General features: G+C 43.8%; 1 protein-coding gene across 1 annotated transcript; it reads left to right on the top strand.

Moving 5' to 3' along the window:
- Window positions 1-251: 251 nt before the first annotated feature.
- IL12B (interleukin 12B) lies at window positions 252-12,539 on the top strand. Its single transcript, XM_053293446.1, has 8 exons — window positions 252-336; window positions 970-1,059; window positions 1,205-1,492; window positions 4,244-4,355; window positions 6,764-6,972; window positions 9,443-9,576; window positions 10,252-10,403; window positions 12,452-12,539. The coding sequence occupies exons 1-8, from the start codon at window positions 252-254 to the stop codon at window positions 12,537-12,539; spliced, it is 1,158 nt and encodes a 385-aa protein (XP_053149421.1).
- The last annotated feature ends 4,344 nt before the right edge of the window (window positions 12,540-16,883 follow it).

Raw genomic sequence — 16,883 nt, 5'->3', positions numbered from 1 at the left:
TCTGTAGGTGTACAGATCGCCCCGCTGCCCAATGGAGGTCATCAATGATGGACTCCATTGGACTCCAGCTCTTACAGATAGACCCCTGACGCCTTCGAGCCCCCCTGCCATGGTTCCATGAGCATCCCTAGGTCCTATTGCATACCCATTTCTAGCCCTGTAAGTAGAATCCCATGCAGGTGGAATCAAGTCATTGGTAACTCTTGGATCCTTTAAAAAAATAATAATTCCAAAATGTATTTCATTTACAGATGGCACATCATCTGTTGCTCATCCTCATCTCTGTACTGGTTATTGGTACTCATTCTGAAGCAAGATCAGAAGTCAAGCACAAGAGTAAGTCATCTATATTTAAACATACCTTAAAGTATTTATTGTGGCTGAGGATGATGGGCGTTGTAAAAGTTCTGCATCATCTGGAGCACCTCAAGTTGGGAACCCCTGCTCTTGAGTATACTCATTGGTTAGTTATAGCAGTGCATGTGCACACAACCACACACCCACCAGAACTAACTCTTGAGATTCTTTTGAAGCTTTTGATTCTTTTTGAATTCTATTGGTTTGGATAAGAGCTGCTTAAAGGGAAACTGCCTCTTAGTACTCATGCACTATTTTTGTCTGGTTTCCCCCCATATCTTGAAATCATTATTGTCAAGTTTTTAAAAGGGGAGATTTGGTTGGGGAGTCTTCTTTCCAGTCTCGAGGCCTCAGAGACAAAGGGGAGGGGGTTATTGCACCCTTGTTCTCCTCCTTGTTAGCTGGCACACTCTGTCAGCTCCCAACCTAGCTTCTGTCTTTGTGACCAAGACTGTAGGCCTTCCTGGCCAGCCTCATAACTGGTCTGTCTTTTAAATTCTGCTTGTTCTAACCCCACCTGCACCTCTCTCCTTAACTTGCCCCTTTTGTCTCTGCCTATTGCCTCCCATCTCCCTTCACTGTTTGATTTGTCCTGCCTTTCTCTCCCTGCAGGTCCTGTTTGCCAGGTGATTGGAGCCTTCAAATCTTCCGTATCACTTCCTGGAGTGGGTGGAGCATCCCAGCTTGATGAGCTGTCACAAGGTAAGCATTGTGCATTCTCCCTGGCTTTGAATCTGTATGCACATTCTAGGGCTTGACAGAAATAGTGATCATATTAGCATTTTTAAAGAGCATGTTGTCAGAACTCATCATTACCGTTTTTTTTTAAATCTTTTTCAATGTTCAGTCTACAAAGTAGAATCACTACAGATTCCAGATCATAAATCATCTGAGAAATTAACACTTATCTGCAATACATCTGAGAAGAAGGATGCATTGGTTTATTGGATGAAAGACCAGGAACAGAAAGGAACTGGCACACATTTGGAAATAACAGTCAAGAATCCCATGGATGCAGGGAACTACACCTGTTGGAATAAAACATCAGATGAGATTCTGTGTTATGCTACTGTGCTTATTGTGAAGAAAGATGCAACTGGGAAAATCGCTGATCAAATGCTGAGTCCTTTTGAAGGTAAGTCTATGAGGACTATGGATTAAGGATACGCACGGAGTTCTAATCAATATTAGGGCTATATGTCATGTTGGGTCCGACAGAGTTGTTAGATCAGTGCCTATGTCAGATTATCTCATATCTAATCAGACATGACAGCAGGATGCTTCTATAATGTCAGAATTATTAGAATACATGTCTATTCTGTCAGAATTTCTGTTGGAATTGTAGGATGATTTATAAGCATTATTTAAGGGCTTCTGAAAGCTGGAACAGTGTTGCCTAACTTAAACTGTGTGAAATGCCATCTGGAAGATACTGAGAGAACCATTGTCCAAACAATTCTAATCTTTGTAGTTGTAGACATGTCACAGCATCTAAATATCCTTTCCAAGGCCTTCATTGCAACCCTACCAAGTGCTAGTCTATGGCATATTTCTTGACTGCCGGATCCTTTAAAAATTCATAGCGACATTCAGAGGGAAATTCATAGGGACAGTAAAATGTATCAGGATCAACAAATGCTTACAATGAATTTGCAAACTTTGTCATTACACAGAATTCTTCCTTAGATTTGAGCTGTACTCTTAATTTTTATTTTTTATTTTTTAAAGAATAGAGACAATTTTGGTTTAGAGATCAGTTTCAAATGTAGTTGGATGTGCTCTAAATGTTTAGAGGGAGCTGCTCTGTTGTTTTCTGGCCCAAAATGCCAATGCATAATGTTGACACAAGTTAAAATTTTACTCTAATTACATTCTCAAGAACTTCTTTTGTTGCCATCTTGATATGCTCTGCAAAGAGGAGCTAAATTCAGTGTTCTGCAGAAACATCTTCCTCTTTTCAAAAGTTTTTTAAAGGATCGTCTTTGACAAAGCGTGTGACTTGAAACTGCATTGTTGCACTGTGGATATTGGTTAGTCTTCATAAATGTTATCAAATTGATAACCATGTAGCTATATCAGGTTGTGTGTGTTTTGTTTTGCATTCCAGATATCGTTTGTTCCCACCACAATTCATGTGCTTTATGCTGTGCTTCACCTCAGCCCATATGTACATATTTGTATAACACCTTCTCAGCGCATGTTATGCATTTTATGTAATACAGTGAGGCTGTCCAAACCATAAGCTAGTGCCCTACCCAGGTTTGAGAGCTGTGCACACTAGGGTTGTGCATGATTCAATTTCTTCATTTTGATTTGTACCCAAATCAAAACACCCCCAATTTGTTTTGGGTCCAAATCCGTGGAATCACCCAGATTTGATTTGTACCCAAATTTTCTAAATCCTAATCCAAATTGATTGGGATTTAAAAAAAAAAAAAAAGGTTACTGGGGCCAAAAGAGTGGGGTGGGTGATAGTGCCCAATGGGCCCAAATTTCAAAGATTTTGGGCAAAGGGGTGATTTTTAAAGAATTTTTGCAGGCACATCTTTAAGCTTCCCCCCACAGGGAATAATGAGGATTTCAGCAACCTTATAGCTCCACATAGGGGGCACCAGGGTGACCCAGAATGGGTTGTGGTGGGTGGTAGTGCCCAATGGGTGCAAGGAAGCTACCACTCAGATTTCAAAGAAATTGGGCAAAGGGGTGATTTTTAAAGGGGTGCGGTGGCTTTAAAGATGGGGGAGAGTGCACTTACACCCCAACCCCCACCCCCACCGCCACGAGTTATGAGGCTGCTGAAATCCCCATTAGTCCTTATGGGGGGAAACCTTAAAGACATGCAAACTTCAGAAATTCTTTAAAAACCACCCCTTTCACTAATTTATTCGAAAGCAGGCACCCATTGGGGCACTACCACCTGACTCACGCTTCTGCCCTCAAAACCCCCTTTCTGCTCCAAATCTGCCCCAAAGACATTCCAACTTCAAAAACAATTTAAAAACCTCCCCTTTGCCCTATTTCTTTGAAATCTGGGTGGTAGCTTTCTTGCACCCATTGGGCACTACCACCCACCACTACCCACTCTGGGCCACACCCCACCCAGTGAGTTATTACTAAGGCTTTTGAAATCCCCATTATTCCCTGTGGGGAAAAAGCAGTAAATATTAAAAATTCTTTTACAATCACTCCTTTGCCCAATTTCTTTGAAATTTGGGTGGTAGCTTCTACCCATTGGATATTACCACCCAACCCACTTTGGCCACAAAATGGAGGTCTGAATCTCTGTATATTTTGGATCCAAATTGGGATGATTTTTTTTGTACCCGAATCTGGGCAATTGAGGACAGGGTGACTTGTTTTGTCTACAAATCACCTGAATCAGCCAGATTTGGGTAAAAATCATTTTGTACACAAATCGTTTCTCACATCCCTGGTGCACACTCCTAATTAATGGCTGCGTGGGAACAAACAACTAGGTAGGAGGGAATAGTGATTGTGAGGAATCGAGGTAAGAAGAAAAACTGAGTAGGACAGCTTTTCCTCCGACCTTGGTCAAATGCTGGGTATGAAAGCTGGGTAAGGCAGTACTGTCCTACCCAGCTTTTCCTCCTACCTTGATTCCACACAATCATTTCTCCTGCCTCCTGCTTAGTTGCTCGTTCCCACACAACAAAAAATTGGAAGCACACACAGCTCCTAAACCTGGTTAGGATACTTGACCTACCCAGTTTTCAGTTGTGTGAATGACCTCACTATTGCCTATAAATGCTCATGAAATTATACTAGATTTAACCTCTGCTATGCTGTATCACCTCTGGTCTTTTTTGCAGCTACCTGTCTAACAGGACTACTGCTTTTAAGTGTACATTTTTTTGTTTTATTACAGGAACAAAAGAGACCTACTTCAAATGTGCAGCAAATAGTTATGCTGGGAACTTCATATGCTCATGGAAGCCAGTTGGCCAGAATTCAGATCTGAAGTTTGGAATCAGAAATGAGTGAGATCCATTTCCCCTCTACATTATAAGCAATATTGTGTAAAGAATAATGCTAGGTCATCCCTTTCTGTGTGTAAATAAACATCCACAGACTGTAGACTGTAGGGCTCCTATAATAATGTACCTTACAAACCACCATATTGCTGCAGGTAGAAAATGGGCAAGCACCACTCTCAGTTGCAAGCCTGTAATAAAACTGAGAGCTGGGGTGAGGCTGTGGGAGCACAGAATCACACTGCAATTACTGCATATGCTGTACAGAAGGGCAGCCCATCATGAAGACACACATTGACCAACATACAGATCGATAAAGTTATGGTGTATGCTTCGGGGGGGGGGATTTTCATTGTTTTCTTTGTCTCTCTGAAGCCAACTGTGACTCCCCAAAATATGTCCCTGTGGGCTGCTTGACCCTGAAGAGTCACAGTCTGCTTCACAGGACAGGGGAGATAAGGGAAGATAAACATAAATTGCCCCTTCTCAGAAGCCCTCATGCACCAACACTCTACCAGTGCTTTCTTAGTCTTGATGTTGGCCATTATCTATTGGCCAAGAAACTTCCCATTCCAAACAGTCACTTTGTGCTTCTTAATCTGGCTCTACAACAAATTGTCAGGGGGGAAATTGTGCTTGGATACAAATCAAATCAAATCTTTATTGTTACGGTCATTTGACCAGCAAAACACAAAGTACAAAAGCTTTACATAAAAGCAAGCTTTACATAAAAGTGATCTTGGTCAAATAAAGTAATAAACTATTGAAACATAAAACAGAACCATAACATCCGAGTTCATCCATTACATAAAACAGAGGGCTCCATGCATTATAATAATCTAAAATTTATTTCAATCCAACCCCATATCTCGCTTCTCAACATTTCTTATCCTAGTCTTATTAGCCAGAAAACAATACTTCGCCACTTATAGGATACTACATCCCAATGGTCCGTCAAAAGTAATTCCAGATAGAACTGCTCAGAACAACTGGGGTATGCTGTTAAAAAAGGACTTCTATATCTCTCCCGCAAAGTTCTATTAAAACTGACAATTCAAGATAACATGGGCCGTTGATTCCACTTCCCCAGAACCACAAGGGCAGACATGCTCCTTATAGGGGATCTTACAGTATCTCCCCTCCCGGACAGCCGTTTCTAAGGCATTACACCGGGCGAGCGTCAGAGCCCTCCGGAAACTAGGTACTAATATTTTATTAAGGTGTACTTGGATACTCACACAGGGTATCATTTTCTCTCCAAACCTCTCTTCTGGATTTTCCCATGGCATTGAGTATGCTGCAAATGGTCACATTAATTACCTACAGTAGTTGGAAATAACTGAAAAATATAATTTGCTCAGGAGACAAACAAAATTTGTTTAGCAATAATGAAATATTTTTGAAACAAAGGGTCTTTTAGTACCTTAAAGATGTGTAGATTTATTGTATATATGAGGGCAAAGGACTATGAAATGCAAGACATCTCAATGCTAAGTTCCAGTATACAGTTGATAATGCAATGGCTATTTACTACTGCAATAATATCTCCCTATTGTTGCTAAGCTAATTTAAAACTATAGTAGGAGACAAATCCCTGGTCTTAATTAAATGCCAAATGAATAATTCGAATTTGCAGATAAATTCTTGTTTCAAAGTGTCCTACTTGGCACTCCTTTAGAACTTTTTAAAAGTGATGGACAGCTCTAACCCTAACTGAGTTGCCAGGTATGAACATCATCTGTGAACACTTGGGTTGAGGGGGGAGATATTTGTTTAAACAGGTATCTGGAGCACATGCAAAGGAGTGATTTAGATAAACACCCCCACCAACCCACGCACAATAAATGGATGTGCTGGGAGGGCGCCAGAAGGTCCACTGAGCATGGGTGTGTTCTTGGTGGACGCCCTTCGTAATCAGATGTGCTAGGCTCTGTATTGTGCATACCAGCTCTTAGGCCTGTATTCACTCAAAATGGCTGGATCTGACCTGATACAACCTGGTCTAACAGGAAAATTGTCAGAGGGACTGACATTACATCCCGCCCCCCGCAAGCTGTTGGTTTGGTTGGATTGTCTTGGGAAATCTGACAATTTTCCAACATTCAGTTGGCCGCCAAAAACCCTTCTCCTGCATTCTTCTCCCCATCCCTACCCCGGGTGGCTGCAGGAAACAACAGGCATGATGCCCTCTTTACTCATCCCAGAGTACTGGAGCTAGTTGAAGCTTCTGTTGTAATAAGTGCCTTCCCCACTTCTACCCCTTAAGGACTTTGTAGGACCCAGAAGGCTCAGGGGATTGTGAGTGCTAGGGCAAGACACAATTGTTTGGTGATCCAGTTGGTGCTAGGGCAGGATCTAACAGTCACCTAAATGTTTGGGAAAGTTACCATGCAATTCTGTCTTTCTAAATCTAGGTATAATGATAAAACGTCAGGAAGCATAATTTGTGAGAAGCCTGTGAAGAGTCCTGTTGGACAGGATCCAGAAACATACACAGTTTTCTGCAGAAAACAAAATTCTTGCTCATCTGCTGAAGAATACGAGCCAATTATGATGTTTCTTGATGTTTTCTATGGATTCACATATGAAGAATATAATCAGACCTTCTTCATCAAAGACATCAGTGAGTAAGACAGAAAGTGCCCTCTCACTTCAGGAGATGCTTGGTAAAGAAAATAAACATTGTAGGTAGCCATGTTGGTACATAAGAAAGAAAGAAAAACCCAAAAAAACCCATGCCATTTTTCATACCAAGCAAAAATGACACAAAATCTTGAGAAGCTATCTTTCAAGTTATTAAGAACCGTTCATCAGGCTGCATGATAAGAAATGCAAAAGGTGTGTTTGTGGGGGGTGAGGAATATAAAAGACTAGCATATTTCTTATTCACTTCTGTACTTAAAAAGGAGTTATATGCTCTGACTAGTGCTAGAAATTGAACGGCTTGATTTAGCCTTGATAAAGCCTTAAGTCGGGAAGAGTTCAACAAACTCTTATTAATCAGTTGTACTGGATGCTAAGCATGATCACAGGGTTTCTGTCAGGGCTTCTGGGATGAAGCAGAGTAAAAAATGGCTCCCCCCCCCGGCGTATGTGTGTGCGTGCACACACACACACACACACACACAAACACACACCGGGAGGGTGGGGCGGGGTACAGCCATTTTTTACTCTGCTTCATCCCAGAAGCCCTGACAGAAACCCTGTGATCATGCTTAGCATCCAGTACAACTGATTAATAAGAGTTTGCTGAACTCTTCCCGACTTGAGGCTTTTATAAAATGCAGAACTTCTGGGGCTTTCAACAGGGAGCTGCCCATACCTTCACTTCTATTCTTTTTTTTTCTTTTTCTTTTGCCTATTCATTAGCCTAATGAAGGGTTCTTAAGAACTCAAAAAGCTAGCTGCTGCTTATTATATGTCATTTTGGTTGTTCCTAATAAAGATATATTACGAGATTGTGGCACTTAAATCAAATAATTTGAAAAGAATGTTGTCTTTTATCCACAGTGGTTGGTAATTTACAATATTGACACTAGGAGGCAGTGTAGGTTCTTTTATGAGCCATACAAGAAACTGTGACAGCTCTTTCCCCTCCCAGCTATGGTGACTTCTATCACCACAAATTGAAAAATAGAAATGGTGAAGCAATTGTCTGAATGCTCTGTGGACTCTTTTTGAAACATTTGTGGTCCTGTACTAAATGTGAACCTCAGAGTATGAGGGAACACTCAGGCAATGTCTTTTATTTTTTATTTTTTAAAGCACCCTCTCTTCCATCTGTTGTTACCAAAATAGTCCTAAAGGGAATGTATGAACTGGCAGCTTGCAGAGCAGCCTTTTTCTATAGGTAGGAGCATTTGAAGCTCGGAAGTAGTATGGGTGGTGAAAGGAAAGGGTGAGATGGTCCAACTTCCCTGGTACTTTAAGTCAGCTCACATTACTGTCAAACTGCAAAGGCCTTTCCATATGAGGAAGGCATAGTGTTTATTGCCATATGTGGTTCTAGCCACCATTTACCTGCACTTCATGGAAGCTGTGAAAACTCTCATGTGATGACATGCTTGCTAGGCAATGAGATTGTTGCCTTAAATGGTGGAGAAGAGGAAGCAAGACAGCTCTCCTGGGTGACAGGCGCTCTGATCAGTAAATCTTATAGCAGACTTTGGTGGTTATCAGGGTTTAATGGGCAAGACCTCCATCAGTTCCACTGCACTTTTAAAGGTAACTTGCTGGCCCTGCGCAGAACACCTGCACCCTAGTTCTCCATTTCTCACCCCTCCCCGGACAATCTGGCTCCCTGCCCTGCCTTCCCCCTTCCCCCTCCTTAAGCCACACCTTTCCATCCGGCATGGCAGCGGAAGTGGCAAAACCTCCCTCAACTCTCTCCCCCCACAACTCTCCCCCCACAACTCTCTCTCTCTGTCCCCCTCCAACTCTCTCTCTCTCTCTCGCTCTCACCCAGCCCCCCCATCCCATCACCTTCCTAGGGAGAGAGGCATCGTGATGACCTAGGTCAGCTCCTACCGCCGGCCTCCGTCACGTCGCCATGCCGAGTCTCCTCGTGAGGAGGATGGCCAATTTGGGCAGGAGAGTGCACTGAGGGCTGGCCTCCATCAGCCTGCTGAGTCTCCTCATGTGGAGAACGGCATAGCCAGGACTTCCCTCCCGGCCTGTACGGATGGCCCTCGGTGCACTCTTCTGCCCCGGCCGTACTCCTCACGAGGAGACTCGTCAGGGCACCGGAGGGCACTGCTCAATGTCTCTTCTTCTTTCTTCCTTGTTGCCACAGCGCCTCCTCCTCCTTAGTCCTCCCTCCTCCTCCGCCACCGCTGCCCCTCCATCCGCCATTCAGCCCTACTCCGTGCCTGCTCTCTCCTCTGGACAACTCTCATGAGAAGTGCCCCTTACCATGGGATGTGCGACATATGACCTAAGCCTTTTAAATATATAGATTCTACAAGTTAGAGACCTAATGAGTGGACCCCCATTGCTTCTTCTGTGGCAGGGTGGAACATAGTTCACACACACTTGCATCTCAGCCCTAACTTCAATTTGCCACCTCAGTTATCTCAAATATTTTTCTCTTATAGTTAAACCTGACACTTCTGAGTGCTGGATTACCAATAGTGGCCTGAATTGGACACTCCCTCACACCTGGAGCACACCAGAATCTTATTATGGGCTCACATACCAGATCAAAACTGTTGGACAGCACAACAGAAGGGTAACCTTGTCTGTAAGTATATGTTCTTCAGTTTAAGGTTTTTTAGAATGCACATGGGAAAACACATGACAGGAGTTATTAATTGAAGGCGCGAAAATGAGGAGCTGAGATAGACTTTTTAACTCTCTGCAGAATTATATTCTTCCTGGATTAAGTCATGGTCCTTTTAGTCCAGTATTTTGTTTCCCTTCCAATGGTCGCCAGCTAGGTGTTTCTGGAAAAATCACAACCGATGGTTGATGAAGATAGCCATTCCCCCATTGTCCCCTGTTTTATACTGTAGTTGCTTCCCTCATAAACACAAATTAATCTTATGCAGAGTTAACTAAGGGTTTATTCAGAAATAACTCCATTTTCTCCTTCACCTTTCCCTCCATTTTCCTTTCTAACTCCATGCCCCACACTCTCTACAGGATCCCCACTGGGACAAATTTCTCAACAACACAACATAAAAGCTTACTAGATAGAATACAACATTCCCTCCATAATCTTCACTTAGAGGTAGATGCTATCACTCTATGAATATTTCAGCCTCTCTTATTGTACTGTGATGACCTCATGAACTTTGAGCCCAGATCAGCTCCAGCATGCAAACTGCATTTGTCTAGGTTGTCTGCACACTTATGGACCCTGATTTTTGTAGTTCACTACAGTGGCTTGTACTTTTATTCTCAGATTTGTGAGGTGGATAACACTACGCTACTTAAAAATGGAAACATCCTAAGCTGCCACATTCGACTGAATTCAAATGAAATGTACAGTATTCGCTCCAGGGATCGATACAGCGACAATGATTCTGCTTGGAGTGAGTGGTCTAAGCCTTGCAGGTATGGTTAAATGGCATCGTTGATCTCAGGGGCAGAAAAGATTTGTTAGCTGGAACGATGTGGCAGAGTCAGATCAACTCCACTTCCCCCTTGAGTATTTTGGTGGCTCTGTGAACACCTTGGCCACCTTTGGACATAATACCCACCCACCCACCCAACCCCGACACGCACACACACACACACTCCCATTCGTATTCAGATATACTGGACAGCGTCCTCTTTGCAGCCAGCAAGACTGCAGAGAGGCAGGGGAGCTGGCTGTGCGAGCTTCCTTTTTTCATGAAGGACAGTCTGCACAGCCAATAGCAGCTAGAGCAAGGGAAGAGCTTGCTCCCTCAACTCTGGTTTAGCCTGCAGAAGGCTAACAGCAGTGCCAGCGTTCAGACATAACTCTGGCACCATGGAACCAGAGGTAGACACAACAAAACTAAGAGATAACCAAAGGTACAAAATAGAGTTTGGGAAGGAAAACCATGGGTCCATTTTTTACTTTAACTGTGGTTGCCTGCATTCAGTACGTTTTGCGAAACCAGAGGTGAAGGAATCTCTGGTTTCGTGTTACATGTGAACATAACATTAATTGTATGGATTGGCCAACATCCTGACTACATTTACTCAAGGAAGTCCCATTGAAATAAAAATTTAGGCATGCCTAACTTATCTTTTTAATCTCAGTGGGACTTCCTTGAGTAGATTTAGTCAAGATGTCAGCCAGTAATTGTAAAATCTGAAACTATTTTAGGCCAGAAGACGCTCTCTTATGTACATTAGTTTATTCCACCTAATTCTTGCCTGTTCCTTGTATATTCTACTTAAGTGTGCTTATTCTATTACTAATCTTTCAACAATGCAGGCAATTGCCCAAGCTATATAGACTCCTTCCACCATTGTCTCTGGTCAAACAGGTTTTGCATGTAATTCTAGTGCTTCAAAAACCTCCAATACCTGTTTGACCAGGAAAGACTATGGGATAAAAGAAATGTGTGTGTACACTATAAATAATGATGATGTCTGTATCATACCATCCTCTCATGTTGTTTTTGTTTTTGGATAATGACTCCCATCATCCACAGTCTTTGGCCATTGTGGCAAAGGTTTATGTGAGTTGTAGTCCAAAAAACAAGAAGTTACCCATGACGGTCATCTTCAACTTCCTTGAAAAATATTGACCATCTCCAGTGTGTACGTGCTGTTTTTATGCTAGAAACTGATTATACATGCTTCCCTTGGCTATCACTCCCTTTCTGAGAACAGTACAGTCTGGTTCAAATCATGGCTCAGAGACTTGGTGCAGTCCATGGGTTTCATCTCTCTCCCTTCTCCTTTTGTCAACATATTGAAGCTATTCCCACGATCAGTAGAAAATGGGCTAAGGGAATCTAAAAGCCCACTTTCTCCTGATTGTCAGAACCACCGGGTTCATGGGCTTAGCCTGCTCTGTCCACAGATGAGCAGGGAGCTTGCTCTGGGTGGCCAGATTGGCCGCTCACACGAAGGTCTCCTCATGTGGCGACTCACTCCGCTAACCTCTTTTAAAGGGGAGGGGGGATTAAACAGGCTAACTGCTGAGAGCTGCATGGCTAAGCCAGCTCTGCCCACAGATACACGGATCATGCGTTTCTACAGTTAGCCTGCAGCAGTTAGCCTGCTGAATGCAGTTAGCCTGCTTAATCTGTGTAAATGTAATGTTAAACGATGGTTGGAACTAACAAGTGAAAAGAGATAGAATTTATGCCCACTCTTTTCTTTTTCTGGCATAAAGTGAGAACATACAAACCCAAAGAACATTCCCAATTGCTCAGCCATTTTAGAAAGATTCACTGCATCACATCCTCACCAAGCCTATTGCTCTTCCATGATCACCTCCATACCAAGAATGAGAATAAATGTTAGAAAACATATAGAGTTGGCAGAGGCACAATACAAATAGTGAGAAAATCCGGTCCCTGTTGTCAGCAAGAAGTTGTCCCATAATTATCAAGCATGTATGTCGTGGGGATGCAGAGTGTTTCATTTTCCCTCTGTCAACATTTTGTTTCACTTTTCAGGAAACAATCTCCCAGGAATGGCAAACCATACATTCATAGCCAAGACATCCCAGCAAAAATAGTAAAATGCAAGTGTCAGAAGAATTGAAGCTGAAAACCTGGTGTGAATGTGTGTGTGTGTGTGTGTGTGTGTGTGTGTGTGTGTGTGCGTGTAGTTAATATGGTAATTATTTGCTATTTATGATTGAATACAAAAAGGTTTTTAAAATACTGAGTGGGGACTCTAGGCCCCAAATGCTCTCAGTGTTCTCAAGAGTTAGCACAATCTGGACTGCAAGATTCCTCTTATCTGATCATAATGAACACAAACTGCACACATTTCTCCTATTCAGATATAGTTTTCACCCTGATCCTAACAATCATTAATGGAGTAAGTTCCATGGAAAGGAATGATACCTTTCAAAGTAAATATGATAAGGATTTGAGCATTCAATGAGGCGAGGCTCACGATCAGTGAGACTTGCCTTTGGGGGGTTTGCGGGGAGAGCGGGCTTAGTCTGATCTCCCTGCAGACGATTGGAAGGGAAGCCTTGGTGGCCGGATCAGCCGCCGACACAACTGCCAGCTCTGTCACTGAGCCGGTGGGGGCTGTGGGGATCAGGGGCCACACGGCCCCCAGAATTTCCAGGATGCCCCATGCAAGCGCGCGGGGCATCCTGGAGAGACCCCCAGGGTTGGGAGGCTTGTTTCAGCCTCCCGACAGGGGTCTCCACATGTGTTGCCATGGTGCAGAGATGGGATTAGCAGAACACTCACTCCGCTAACCTTGGCTAAGGGGAGGGGGAATTAGGAGGGTTTTCTGCCGGTAGCCATGTGGCTCCCGTGGCAGCAGACGATCAGCAAAAAGTGGGCTAGGCTCCCTTAGCCTGCTTTTTGCTGATCGTGAGAATCTCCTCATCGACTATTCTCTACGCAGTTGTTGTGATGTAAGCATATCAACATAAAAAATACTGCAGTGCTAGAGGAATAACAAGCTCATTTTATTAAGAGTAATCCTATATAATAAAAGGCTAAGTGAGTGGCCATGGCTTTGGAACGTTGGGGATCTGCGTCCCTGCCTCCCTGGGCTGTTCTGGGCCTGCGCAAAGCGCAGGCCCAGAAGAGCCCAAGGGACACAGGACTGCAGACACCAGTGTCCCACAGCCACGGGCGGCCATTAGCTGGTGTGTGGCGGCGGGGGAAAGTGGCTGCGGCACGGCGAGAGGAGGCCGAGGCAACCAGAAGCGGCCGCCCTGAAAAAGGCGAGGGCAATGGTGGCGGGGGAAGACCGAGACGGGGGACAGGGAAGCTGGGCGAGGTGGCGGCAAAGCCGCCAACGAGGCCCCCGCCCGCTCACAGCCATCGCCCCCGCCTGCTCACCCGCCCTCCCAGCTGCCCAAAATCACCTTCCCCGCTCCCCCGCAAAAAAGATTAAGGGCCAAAATGGCCCATGAGAAGATCGCCGCCCCCGCCTATCGCCCTCCCTCCCACCCAGCTGCCGAAGACCACCTTACCCGCTCCAGCCCAAGGGAAAAGAGAGGAGCTCACGAGCAGAGCTCCTCTCTGTGCTAAGTCACTGCTCAAACTGCCGCTATGGACGCAAAGGACGCCTATTGCGTCCATTGCGACAGTATGGGCAGCAGCTTAACACAGAGAGTAGCTCTGTTCCTGAGTTCCTCTCTTCTCCTTCGGGCTGGAGCGGGTAAGGTGGGCTCCGGCAGCTGGGTGCACGGGAGGGCGATAGGCAGGGGCGGCCACCTTCTCATGGGCCATTTGGGCCGTTATTCATCCACACACACACACACCCAAAAAGTATAAGCAAAATAAGGAAGAACAAAAACAGAGACAACAACAGCAACAAAAACAAAAAGAGAGAGGGGACAAGGGGGGAAAAAAGAGACAGAGAGAGAGAGAGAGAGAGAGACAGAAAAGACGGGATAGAAAGCTAGCGCCCGTTATCATAACGGGCTTAAAAATACTAGTATATTAATAAAATATTATTAATCTGTATGGAATTACACAGCAAAATAAGCAAAAAGTTAGAAAGGAATGCAGAAACATACAACTGAAATCCTTCCTACAAGGGCATAGCTAGGGAAGAGAGCCCACATACAACCAGAAAAGTTTTGAAAGCTGCTACAGCAACTGACCATCTGGACGAACAGATAACACGTGTTTCCATTTAAACTGCAACTTGCCTGTTGAGCTGGGAGATCAACTGCAGTAAAACCTGGGATGAAGCTTCGGCTATGCATGTGCCTGCATGCATCTCCCCCATCTTTGCCATCAATAGACAGCAGATGCTTTCATTTGTTTGATTAGATTGAACTTCTGTTACTATAGTCTGTTGAAGGAGATTACCAGAGGCAGTACTAAACAGAGATCCGGGAGGGAGGCCATTATCACTACAAGCTGCTTGTGAGCTCTCAGTCAGAGACAAGCAGCTGCAGGGAGGCTGCTTCTCATTCCCCTGCCTGAAATAACTCTGCCCCAGTTGTCTATTGCCTTGCAGATGTTGGGGGAATGCCACTCAGGGACAGGCAACTTGGCAATGTCAAGTAGTCACATCCCCAGCAAGAACACTTGCAAGGCAAGATCAGCTTTCCCCTCAGCTGGGTGCAATTTTGCACCCCGCTGAAATAATTTTGGAGCCTGGACCTAAAGGCTTTTGGAGGCCCCCTGCACCCACACTAACAATATTTTAAACACATTTTTAAAGTGACCACACCACCCTGAACAGACTAAAAAGGACTTGGGGGGCCCCAGAGGGTATGGAGGCCTTGGACTTTGGCCTGGAAGTCCAGGGGTAAGAGCACCTCTGGCTGGATGCAAGTGCATTTTTAAGAATTTACCCTTGTCCAATGTTCTGGCATTGTCTGACTGATCTCCCTCTTCTGACTCCATTTCCCTTCCCTTCCCTTCCCTTCCCTTCCCTCTTAGCCTTGTGCAGATGGTCTTGTGGCATATACAGTTTAACATGTGGAGGTGGGGGGATCAGCCATCACTGTCCCCATCCACCATGCATTCAAGATATCCTGACTCTTCGTACATATGCCTACATATGTACACTGGAATGTGTAGTCTATAAATGGAGGGCCAGAAGCTGTGATCCTGATTTCCCCAGCCCAACACATACACATGCACCACCAGCCCTGCCCCGTGCATCTTGCCTTTTAGATGTAAGCATGAAAGCAGGGCTTGTGTCTTATTTTGTTTATGTTTGGTGCCAAGTTTTAAAAGGTGCTATTGAAGAATAATAATTCTGAGGAAGAATCACAGTAATTTGGAGCAAAATGTAGGACTAGATAAATCTTGATGCTTATTTATTGCCATGTTTTTATTCATATGAATTGTGCAAGATTTAAATAATGGATTTTCTTTTTTAATATTTCCAGAGTAATATATTTTCCTTTCTTACACCTGTAATTTATAATATTTATAACTTTCATTGATGTATGCTTTTAAATTTTTTGAAGGATGTATATTTGTCTTTTATGTAAATGATTATATATTTGATATAAACCAGTATCAGAATAGTAATGATTGATTCCATAAAGCAGTTATTGCAAAGCCATACTAAGTTTTCCAGTTAGAGATGAACTTAATGTATTCCTAGTGAAGAATATGTCAACATCAGTGCCCATACTGATGCGGTTCTTAACATTTCCCCCTCTTTAAGTTTATCCCTCTTATGGATTGTGGCTGACATTCAGACTATTAATGGTACTACTCAGGTTTTATTTTCCAAAGGACTACTTAATTTTAATAGGACTCCCATGAAGTAATTTAGCAGGATGTCAGCCTATTACTTTAACTTGTTTTTTTAAAAATATATATTAAATAGTCACTAGATTGGGGGAGCATGGATTTGGACCATGGTGGGGGATGTGACTTTTTGTATGATTAAGTATAAAGTTGCAATTATTACAACAATATTACAAATGTGAAAATAATATGTATGGCTGGAAATCATCCTGAATATTATTATTCCAATCATTACCAAATAAAACCCACATTTCAATGAATGTATTGGTTGATGTTCTTTCATTTCATCTTCAATAGTGGTGCCCAGGCGCCCAGGCACCCCGCAAGGGGGGCCACCTCCAGCCTCAAGGGCAGGGTGCCTCTGAGTACCAGTTGCAGGGGAGCAATGGCAGGAGAGAGGGCACCCCCTGAACTCCTGTCTGTGGCTTCCAGCAGAATCTGGTGGGCCACTGTGCGAAACAGGATGCTGGACTAGATGGGACTTGGGCCTGATTCAGCAGGGCTGTTCTTATGTTCTTATGACATCCTCTAATCTCTATTATTCCCTATGCAAAAAATATTCAAAAAATAATTTTAAATCGCAGGAGTGTCTGATTGCTTTGGGGTTTGGTGGGTGGTAGGCACCCCTGGGTACAGACAGGGGTGCCTACCACGCACTCCGGGTTTGTGCTCCTAGGTGCTCTGCATA

Source organism: Hemicordylus capensis, chromosome 2, assembly GCF_027244095.1.
Source record: "Hemicordylus capensis ecotype Gifberg chromosome 2, rHemCap1.1.pri, whole genome shotgun sequence".
Taxonomy (NCBI): domain Eukaryota; kingdom Metazoa; phylum Chordata; class Lepidosauria; order Squamata; family Cordylidae; genus Hemicordylus; species Hemicordylus capensis.
The sequence above is the reverse complement of the archived record's forward strand: the minus strand, read 5'-3'. Positions and strand labels throughout refer to the sequence as shown.

Bases quoted from the DNA above. Each gene is read 5' to 3' on its own strand.
- IL12B (XM_053293446.1), top strand. From the start codon at position 252: ATGGCACATCATCTGTTGCTCATCCTCATCTCTGTACTGGTTATTGGT. The intron at 9,577-10,251 runs GTAACCTTGTCT...TTTTATTCTCAG, and splicing joins TTGGACAGCACAACAGAAGG to ATTTGTGAGGTGGATAACAC. The intron at 10,404-12,451 runs GTATGGTTAAAT...TTCACTTTTCAG, and splicing joins GAGTGGTCTAAGCCTTGCAG to GAAACAATCTCCCAGGAATG.